Below are 11,263 nucleotides of genomic sequence, written 5' to 3' on the forward strand. Positions count from 1 at the left end.
AATATAGCAAAAATATTAAATGGTGGTATATGTCGTATCAGAAGAAATGTCATCTCCAAAATCATGTAGTCCTATTGAAAGAAAATGAAAATCTTGTAGTTCTCTACGGGAGCTTAAAATCCAAGGAAAAAAAAAGAAAAAGACACAAAAATAAAAAGGAGAGTCCCAAAAAGAAAAATTGCATAAAAACAATAATATTAATAATTAAAATAATTAAATTTGTCAAAATTGGTAGATAATTTAATGATTTGATTGACATACGAGATTTAATTTGGAGCATTAGTGGAAAAGGAAGAGAGAAGCTTAAAACACAATTTATACTTGAGTGTAAAATAAGTCCACATGGCAACCATTGAGTGGGAAGGGCAAGTAGAGAAAGGCTAGTGGGAAAGGTCGCTAGCATTTCTCAAATAATAAACTGAAAAAGAAATAATTATCAAACCGCTCATTAGGAATTAACAATATGTGTAAAACTTAGTATTTAAAGTAAATGCTCCTATAAATTAGCAATTAAAACCTATGAGAGAAAATGATATTTAAGACTTCAAGTGGTCTCATCCCATCCAATGTACCAAAATAATACAAACATTGAAAGCACGAAAATGCACATCAACAATTATGGCACGTCGTTTTATCTCACCGATCAGGGCCATGTTTCTGAGACAGTATCAAATCCCAAGTGCGGCGAATTGCAACCGATATCCCTAGCCTCGCTGTACCACTTATCTTCCTTTTCAGGCAGCTCACGGCCTAGTATCCCAAGCAACAGCAGCAGTATGTGAAAACATTCATCCATCAGTCCTCTCTGCTTCTCCTCGTTTTCTTCTTCATTTTGTCTTGCGCCCGATACCTCTCCCGTCGTTCTTCTCTCTGGCGCTTTTTAGACAATTGCTCTTCTTTGGCTTTCTGCGCTTCATTTTCTTTCCTCTTTTTATCATCTTTTAGCTTGCGCTTCTTTATCTGCAAAAGCAAAATCGAACAGGAAAAACTCCAATTTCAATTGGGAATTCCTAAACAACTGCATACATGACTCTTCAAAACAACAAAAAATAAATTCCTCTTTATTTCTACCCAAAAAGTGAACTAAAAGCTAAAAACAAAATGGTTAGCAAACAGTCGATAGCTTTAAAACAAGTTCAGATACCGGGAAATATTAAACCGGTCACACTTCATGCATATTCTGGTTTGCTTCAAAGGTGTTTACGTAAGCTTCATGTGTCAAAAGTAAAAATTAATCCTCTCCTAAATGTAATTTTACCACGGTTAAACAAACACTTCCAAACAATAACTGATAGTCAAACAGATATATGTCTACCACTGTGAGCACCTCTAAGTTGTGACTCTATATTAGTGTCGCACCCCTAATTTTGCTTTCTAACAAATTTGACCATCAATTATGCCCTTGGGATGAGGGTTCAAACACAATATTGTCTTAAGGTGCATACCTTCTCGTTTCGTATTAATCCGAGATGTTGAACAAGAGTATGAACTTTACGTTCATGAGGCTCCATGACAACAGCTCTTCTATTTTCAAGAAGCGGCCTTTTCCTACTGGGTATATCCTTAGGTTTTGAAGAAAATGGCAGAGCGCTTTGCAGTGACTTGGGAATCACCAAGGGGTTGAACTTCTTCAGCTTCCTTTCAATTGGCTGTTGACAGAAAGAAAAGAAAAAAACAATTGAAAAAGAAAAGAGAACAGGAATAAATAAAACTAAAGAGAGAAGATGCAGTATGGCCACGGCATAATTTAGTGAGAAACCACGTGCTGCTGCAATAAGTAGCTTCACATCCTCATATATTACCTTGTAAAGTGAATCTTTATTGACAGGAATAGGAATATTATGTTCTCTCCTCAACTCAGCAGTAGTTTTCATCCCTTGCCAGGTCTTTTCGCGAGGTTGCAGGGATGTTGTCAATGGGTTGTAAAATTGGGGAACTTCAACTTGAGTCCAAGCACGCAAAAAAACAATGTCACTCATCTTAATTTTGTCCTCGAAGGTGCACCTAGCAATCCCTTCTTTTGGTTGTCCACCCATCTTTTTTGGTTGGTTACCAATTTCTTCTTTCGCAGCCTGTCAAGATTAAAATTAATAAAAGTCCATTATATTAGCATTATGGGCCACATGATGAAATGCGCCCCACGAATAAATAAGATACATGACTACAAGAACTCCATGAACCATACAAGTTGAATCCCATTTCATTTGGACTCTCTTCCTATTTCTTCCTTCTTCTCCACACCATCAGAAGGACTAGGTAGGAATAAACTGTTTTTATTTTCGAATTTGAAGAGATGAGAAGAGAGAGAAATCAAAATATTATCATAATAATTATCATTATTGCAGAGGTATATTTGTATAATTTCCTTTCTTATTTCAAATAGTTAATAGACCAATGCAATTCTAACCGTTAAAATGGGTTTGATCTAAGGGTTTAAATGTAGTGTAAAAGTATTTGTCAAAATCTTTGTCCCTTGATCCTATCCCTATGTGTCTATATATATATATGAGTGTGTGTGTGTGTGCGTGTGCATACTGCATATATATATATATATATATATATGCACATATTCATTCTCCGTGCCAGCTCAAGAATTACAAAACAAATAACATTCCCATTAGAAACACAGCCCAGTCCATACCTTTTTGACCTGCCCCCGGATTCCACTGACAGTTCGAACAGCAGCACCTTCAAATCGAGCTATTTCAAGATCCGAGGTGAACATATCCTTCACAAGGGCAGTGTTCTTGAAAATCTTGCAGGGGTGACCAACTAGTTTGAGTTTCTTCACTATTCGTGATGCATGGTTGAACTCAAGCACAACTGCAGTTGCTGTGATCCTAAACTGTGCCTGCCAAACCAAAAAGAGTTCCTTCAGAAAAAAGAACATGGTGTAGACTTTAAATTCGAAAAATTTAAATGATAAGGGAATCAATCAAAACAATAAATAATGGGACGCAATGGCTTATGATTGACTAGTTTATCATTTTTCCTCTTTTGTGTTTTATTTTTATTTCAGTGGGTAGAACTACAGGAGGGAGCTTATAATAGACTAACGACAAAAGATTTAGTAGACCCACTAAGCAAGAAAACCCACAGGATAGAGTTCACAAAAGGTAAGTAAACAAGTGATCGATCCATAATGTGGTAAAAGTGGTCTGGAGATCAGATTTGAACACCATTTACTTCCTTATCAACTTATGCTAGACCAAGACAGATTGGTGTGTCCTGTGCACTGAAATTTGAGTAATACTTCCAAACTCTTCATTACCAACAGATGTGGCAGAGTTGAAACCCTACCAATATATAATGGTGCCAATTCGAGCGAGAACCTGAATGGGAGAGGCGAAAACATATTGATTAAATTCTCCTCTGTTCCAAATAATGAGAACGACTTTCAAAAATTCTATTAACCCAATCATAGTTTTTTATTACTTATAAATAAGAGGACGATTGTTTCATTTGGCACCAACTGTTATTTGAACTTTTCAAATCCCGTCTAATGTGGCAACATTCATTTTCATATAAATGGACTCACTTTGAACCTTATTTATCTAAAATAATTAAGCAAATACCACGTTATGTGCCACATCACCTCATGCAATATGCGGTGCATGTAGTTAGTTTACAAGGAAAAATATTTAAAGTACCTTTGCGAGCAACAAATTTCTAAGAGATGAAAGAAACATAAAGAAAGACAAAACCAAAAAGAAAATAACCGAATCTTGTCAAACCTGATTGTTTGATAAATTCTGGAAAGCAACCACACCAGTATTAGGAGGGGCAAGAGGGCCCCAAAACATTGCAAGGCAATGCATGTGTTCAGGAGTGTATTTAAGCATGCGATGCCTTCCATTGCGATCCTCAATAGCATAAACTGGTATTGTTTGGTATCTCCTCCACCCAATAGAAACAATAATGGGATCGTTATTCTTAAGTACTTTCTTATGCCACCTATGCCGCTTTAACCTGACCTGAAAGAAATGGAAGACATCTGATGAGATAAATATTCTTCAAATACATAAGAACATTGAGCTCATAAGGGGCTCTGCAATGAAAGAGTAAGCAATCACTAAGAGTGACTGGCTATTAAGACCTTGACATGTTTTAACTTAGGGTAAGTGCAACAACGCCACCTGGTACCACTCAGAGTTTTAAACTAAAAATCTTGGTAATTTACCACCCAATGTACCACTTTAAGCTTCAATGTACCACCTCTGTCAAACTCTGCTAGAAATTCCATCAAAATTCATCATGTGTTGCGTGTGTGAGCACTTTTTCATGCGTATTTGACCACCCCTAGACGACTTGGGGTAAGAATTTCGTTGACTACAGCTTGTCTTCGAGGAAGCAAAGATATGTTCCACAAGCTTTAATCAACTAAAATTCTACCCTAAGTCATCCAGTTGTCTTCAAGTGGTAATAACCTTGAAAAATAGCTCGCATGTGTTGCTGATAATACGTTTTGACAAATTTTTAAAGAAAATAATGGAAGTACATTCGCACTAAAACATGAGTCTAGGAGGTGACAAGATTTAGGTTGAGCGGACTTTGTGAATACCACTGATGGTTCAGGTTGTGCTTGTGCAATTTTCCCTTTTTAACTTCTTACAGTCTCTTAGCAATTCATGTTAAAGCAAATGATGCAAAAAATTATAATACGACTCTTTCTCTGTGTAAATCACTTTTTGGTGCCTCTTTCTATGTGTAATCTCTTGGCACCTAAATTGTCTAAAACCACCAACAAATAACATAATAGTTTTATTAAAATACAACCACACGCTGATTCTTCAAGAGCATGAAATAGGGAAAGCTATCTTACACATGAGTAGGAAGGGCTAGTATAAAATGAAAAAAAAAAGCAGTAAAATTACTTTGCACTAACCTGCATATATCCGACATTTTCTTCACCAAGACCAATTCCTCCAACCAAAATAGGATGGCAGGGATCAAAATATTCAACCATCTCATAAGGAACATCATGAACCTCCAGCCGTAGGTATGTCCCTGTCCGAAAACCCTCAACTTCTAGTCGGGTGGCCTCATCCAGTTCATCGAGTTCAGCTATATTCTTTTGCTTCCGAAGTTCAATCTCATCCTTCAACTGGAAGAACCAGGTGTGAGCTCCCACTACCTTGTGTTGTGCAAACAATCTTAAATATATGCAGGAAAGTTTACCTTGTCAAAGTAGTCACTTTCTTTGGGTTGATCTTGACCAAACTTGCCTTCAGGTTTATCATCAAGCTCCTCTTCAGATGGCTCAGCTCCATCAAACGTTGGTTAAATTAAGGGCACAAAAGTAATTTCAGAACTTCTATACAAATATAAAACAAAATATGACCAAACACAAAATAGTAACGTTCAAACACTGAAATTGCTAATAGAACATCATATCACCATAACAAAAATGTTCCTTAGTCTTTGGTGGTGGAAGAGAAACATGTAATTCTTTGCAAAATACATTAAGAAGATATTTCAAGTGAAAAGGATATTGAGCATCAAACTTTGCACGAAGAGCTAGCTTTTTCAGCCTCCTCTCCTCTTTGGCCGAATCATCTTCCTTGTGGTTTGCACCAACGCTTGCGTCATCTGTATGGTTCCCACCATGCTTCTCACCTGTTTCTAAATCTTCAAAGTCACCATAGAGAGCATCATCATCTTCATCTTTAGCTACAGTGGGTTGATTTCTTTGAGAAGCTTTCGACCAATCACCAGTGACAAAACGATCACGAATACCCTCTCTAAGCTTTTCCTCTTTCCAGTCTTTGATATTTGAATAATTTGTGAATTTGGAACAGTCCTCGACATCCCAGTTTCCACCTTCTATTCCTCCATGTTTCTGCATAAACAAAGCAAAAACAATAATATGACAGTGCTCTCTTCAGTTACAAAGGTTATCCCAATAAATTACCTCAGAGTGGAAAGGTATATTATTCCATCTTTTGTAAAAAGCATGCAGCAGTTACTGTGAGATATGAACTAGTAGTTCAAGAACAAACCTTGTTTCCTTCTCCTTTTGGCACAAAAAAGTCATCATCTTCATCACTTTCATCATCTGCACTACTACTATTGTGATCTTCGTTGCTAGAAGTTGTTGGCATTGACGTAGATTTCCCATATACAAGGTGCATAAGGTTAATAGTTTGTCTTGATGAAGCCCTTTGCACCAAAGATTCTTTCCACTTTGCAATGTTTCCCGTCTCATCTAGTATGAGGCAAAAAAAGGGGTAGAAAGAATTAGAGAACAGAATACATTGGGAAACCTAACAAATGGACATTATAATATGTAGGAAATTGATGCCATTTTCAATTGTATACCAGTTTGTTATATATTTTTAACTTCTATCAACATACATAATATAGGGTTTGGCATCACAATCCCTACAACCAAAAATGTTGTATACTTGTATCTAATAAAGAAAATACGAGCATAGTACTTCTTGCATGGAAAATAAGAATATCACAACATACAACAATTTTGCAAATTAGGAGTAAATTTACCACCTGTTTCATGATCATCTTCCTCTTCCGCTGAAGAATCTGAACCAGAAGATTCCTGATTATCAGTATCATTGTTGTTGTCATTATCACAATCATCTTCTTCTTCAGTCTCTTCAGCTGAATCCTATAATGGAATAATGCGGAGAACATGAGCATAAGATTTCTGGTTTCATGCATATACAGATTTCTTTCCACTACTTATATTCTTGATTCTTCACATCCATAATCAGAAAAGTTGTTCTTTAGAAGAACTTACTTCTATCATACATATATATCAAATGCTCAATCCAGAATTTACGTGATGGTAAAGTTCACCAGAAGAAAATTTTAGTGCTTTAGTTTCGGAGAACTATGACCAAGCAACCTATGAGGATTAGACATTAATAAAGTAAACGGAGTAGACAAAATATTAGATTATTTATATTCAATAATAACGGAAGTTATCTAACAACTCTAGCAAACTAAAAAGCCCAGTGAGCAATAACAAAAACATGCAAACACCAAAGTAGCAAATAAAAATCAAAGCATCTGAATGTCTAGGAGCCTCCACAAGTGAACTTTAAGTTTCTGCGTGTAACCACACACACACACACACACACAACATCATATTTTTTCTTCTCCTATGATGATTTCTATTCAACAGGCATGATAATTTTAACTTTGTTCACCTCCATATTGTTATGATCAAGGTCATTTCTAAAGATAACTTTTCTCCTTGACCTTCCATCATGAATCTCAACATGTTCCTTCAAGTGATCTTTAAGAGTAGCATCTTGATCTGATGCATCTTTATGAGCTGCTTCATTCTTATCTAAAGATTCTGATTCAGAACCATCAGAATCGTCTGCATTGCTTTCTTCAGCGGAACCATCACCTTTGATAGCTTCCCCAGAGTGATATTCCTCTGAAGGCTCTATCATACGATTCTGTTCTCTAGATTCAACAGTATCTATTCCATCACTTTGAGCATTCGATAACAAATTAGGCTTCCGGCTAAATAGATTAATGAAGCTCTCTTCTAACTTTTCATCAACTGAATATTTTGTGTTCTGAAGAGATTTTACCAAAGCCACACCCACATCTTGGGGCTTTCCTGTTACACGAGAACACGAGTATCACAGGAGGAAATTGATGGGAGCAAAAGGAGAAAATGAAACTTGACTTTTGCTTTAAAAATAAAAATCAAAGTTGTCATCGGGAAAATGAGATTCTCTTCTTCAAAAAATACACAAGGGAGAGATTGTGAAAGATACATATAATGGAATAAAACTAAATATATGCATCTTTGAATTGCTCCACTACAAACACTAATATGCATACAAAAATAATTAAAAAAACATATAAAAACCTTGTTTTGTTGCTTCACCCTTTTCATCAGCATTTGAAAACTGGACAAAGTGGTCATTTATGTTTATATAGACAGCATCTTTATCATACAGGAGATCCCCAAGTCCAGACATGGGTGCATAAAACAGCTTTTCCTTATCACGCAGTCCCTTCTTTTTGGCAGCTGAGGGTAAAGGACAAGGATCAGCTAATCCTGTCATACCAGCTAAACTGTAATCCCCAACACCTGCAACATGTATCTGATACACAATGTACATCAGACAACTATATATAAATAAAAATAAACAGCGTAAGAGTCATATATTCTTAGTTTGCTGTCCTTTGACTCTTTCCTGTGAGACTGACTCCAATTTCTATTAATTCTGAGCAAAAATAACAAAAACAAAATGCAATGTTCCTAGAATTTTGAAACACGGATAGACAATGCACAGTTCATATTTACTTATATCCAAAGCGTAAAAAATTATGCTAGATATTACAGTTTGTATAAAAAATAATCCCGTAATTTTTGGGATTTAAACTAGGAGAAAGGAAACCTTAAAGAAACCAACAAGAAAAAAAGAAGGTATCAAGTTACACAATCGTAGCGTCAGTATTTAGTTACTAGTGTGTACTACAGATGTTGTATATCATCCCAAAAAGTTGAACCTTTAAGATACAATTTTAATGGGTAAGATTATCCACTTAATACTTGCCCCAGCTGACCTGACCTGATTCAACCAAGCGGTCAAGCCCTGCTGTTGTTTAAGTTTGTTTACAATGCTATAAGCCGATAACTTAACCCAAATGAGTGCTAATTCAGTGGCATTCCAGCAATCAATCCTAAGTTACCCAAATACTCATATAGTCTAATGTATTCTCTCATATATTTTTGGCGGAGATGGGCCTGTTACAGGAGCCACCAACTAACCAACCCAAATATGTGTACTGGCAGAAAATCATCTAGACTGCTATGTTTGAACAAAACAAGGAGCTTTTCATTTAGAAGTTGTCCCCACTTAAATGAATTCCTGGCTCCATGCCTTCGTTTGGAATTCAAGGAGAGCATTGAAGAACCTCTCTTAACCTAATTATAGGGTCCTTTTTCCCCATTCAAACTCTAAATTAATCTACACAAATCTGTAAAGGTAGTAATACAAGCTTTATAAGTCAAACACGTACCTTTGTTCCTTTTTTCATGTTACATCCCCGCAAATAACCATACAGTGTGACATTTCTATCGCATTTATTATTCAAACGCACTTTTTCAGGTGGAGTGACATCTTCAAAACGATCTACCAAAACATAAGGATGAGCGGTTCTCCAAGATAAAGGATGAAACTTCATAACGGATATGAAACGTGCCAGATTGTGAATTTCACGTTTGACATACCTGTTTTAAAGCAGTGGGAAGATAAGTATAAAAAATGAATTGAATTCATAATAATTGTCAAATTTCCCACATGACTGGATCATCAGGAGCAGAGAGTGACTACTTACTTTCCATGAATGAGACCAGATAAATAAAACAATTTAGCTCCATCATATATTTCAGTCCAGAAACGATGTTTGAGGTGCTGCTTTGTTTTCTTCAATTTCTTTACATCTTTAAACTTGTCAAGGTGAGTAAGAACTCCCATAACCTTTGGGAAACCATGAACTTGTAATATATTCAGGAATTCAAATGTTTCCTGCAAAGTAAATAAAGCCGATAAAATATTACAATACAAATATCTTCATAGCATATTGATGGATAATGTGACCAGCTTAATGAATCCCCGAGTAACAAAAGAGAGGTGTCAAGAAACCAAGAATTCGACCAAATCAATATCGAAGTAGAGTCATGTCCTATACATATGACAACTATGAGTGTGTGTGTGTGTGTGTACGCATGCACGAGACGAGTTGAATTCATAAATATTCTAACAAAAGTCTCACCATTTCAAAACCGTAGCTTCCGTCTATAAGAAGTAATGCTAAATCTGCAAACTTTGCGGCATCAATCATACCATTGATATCATTTGGGCACTCCACAAACTGTACCCGCCTTTGCTTCCCTAACACAATCAATCAATCAAGCATTTAAACAACAGTCCTCAATCCAACATCAAATTAAATAATAAAAAACATTGCAATATCAGAAGTAAAGGACGAAACACGGCACCTGAAACAATGGTAATCGGGCCTCGAACCTCCGGTAAATTATGCTTGGTATAATGCTTCACAAGCGACTTAATCAACAAAGACTTCCCAACCTACAAATCAACAATAAGAAATTCGACAAAAAAGTTACAATTCGAACAAATTAACAGCAGTTCGAGTGAGAATTACACAATGCAGGAAATATATTGCAGTGATTATAGATACCTTGGGAGGTCCATGAACCAGAACGACATACGGAGCCGGCTCACCGTACGAACGATCGATGGTGGGGACGTGAAGGCGGCGCTGCTGCTTCTCGACGTCGCGAGAGTGAAGACGCTGGGCCTTCCCGGCTGATTGGTAAGCGAAAGCCTTAGGGTTTCGCTTATTGCCGTTTTGGGAGGCGTCCGGCTTCTTCTTCTTCTCGGCTTTGGCGCCGGACTGCCGGGACCTGTGCTCCTTGTGCGGCTGCTCCTTGGTTCCGCTGTCTATCGCCATGGCGACCTGATTGAGAAACTCTAACGGCGGACCAGAGGTAGGGTGGTTGTGTGCTTCGAGCTGCGGCAATGGCTTCCGCAGTGGTATGGCGGCTGATAGTTATCGTTGCTCTCTGGTTTCTAGTGCTGTGAACCGACCTTATTGAAGGCTTTTCTTTCCCCCTAGAGAGAGAGTATGGGGTTTTGGGAAAGTGATATGAGCCGTAGGATTGGATGGGCTGCTGAGATTTAACCGGGGTTTTAATACCCCGAAGAGAGAAACCTTTGACCAAAAAAAAAAAGAGAGAGAACTAAACCCATGCAAGTGCCAAGTGGCGGTGTTTATGGTGAAACGAGGACTGTGGTAGCGGCGGTGGTGGGACGGTGGAGGTGGCCCTAATGCCGGGGTGATGCTGGGGGAGGATGTGGTGGTGGTGTCAAAAATGGTGGTGGTAACAATGGTGAGCCCGTGGAGGTAGTGGTGGCCATTGTGTGTGTGATGGTGGTGGAGAATGTTGTGTTGTTGGCGATTGTGACGGTGGTAGTAGCATACATAATTATATTTTACTTTTGTAAAACTTCAATTTTGTTTTATAATGTATCTTGTTGTAAATAGAGATGTGAATGCTCATTTTAATAAGCAACTAAATATGATCGTAACCTTACAATGTTGTTACAAAAATGTCTTGGTAAGTTTGTAAGGTTGAAAAACATGGCTAACCAAATATGACCAAGTTTGTTAGGCATCGTACTTTTGGTCACTAGGTCAAATGGTATGTCAAACCAAAGTCAATAGCTCAAATGAATGTATCCGTAAG

The 11,263-nt window shown here is 37.2% G+C and overlaps 1 protein-coding gene across 1 annotated transcript; it reads right to left on the bottom strand.

The window, feature by feature from the left end:
- Nucleotides 1-321: 321 nt before the first annotated feature.
- Nucleotides 322-10,631, bottom strand: LOC137742597 (uncharacterized). Its single transcript, XM_068482507.1, has 17 exons — nt 10,195-10,631; nt 9,992-10,082; nt 9,766-9,884; nt 9,328-9,518; nt 9,010-9,220; nt 7,850-8,087; nt 7,170-7,594; nt 6,505-6,625; nt 6,000-6,205; nt 5,493-5,839; nt 5,179-5,275; nt 4,886-5,104; nt 3,735-3,974; nt 2,642-2,851; nt 1,803-2,072; nt 1,446-1,649; nt 322-960 (listed from the first exon to the last, which is right to left on the bottom strand). The coding sequence occupies exons 1-17, from the start codon at nt 10,465-10,467 to the stop codon at nt 796-798; spliced, it is 3,627 nt and encodes a 1,208-aa protein (XP_068338608.1). The 5' UTR covers nt 10,468-10,631; the 3' UTR covers nt 322-795.
- Nucleotides 10,632-11,263: the final 632 nt, after the last annotated feature.

Source organism: Pyrus communis, chromosome 8, assembly GCF_963583255.1.
Source record: "Pyrus communis chromosome 8, drPyrComm1.1, whole genome shotgun sequence".
NCBI classification, from domain to species: domain Eukaryota; kingdom Viridiplantae; phylum Streptophyta; class Magnoliopsida; order Rosales; family Rosaceae; genus Pyrus; species Pyrus communis.

Excerpts from the sequence above, each read along its gene's own strand:
- LOC137742597 (XM_068482507.1), bottom strand. The coding sequence starts at position 10,467 with ATGGCGATAGACAGCGGAACCAAGGAGCAGCCGCACAAGGAGCACAGG. Across the intron at positions 10,083-10,194 it reads TGGTTCATGGACCTCCCAAG|GTTGGGAAGTCTTTGTTGAT; the intron begins GTATCTATAATC and ends GTTGATTTGTAG. Across the intron at positions 9,885-9,991 it reads CCCGATTACCATTGTTTCAG|GGAAGCAAAGGCGGGTACAG; the intron begins GTGCCGTGTTTC and ends TGATTGTGTTAG.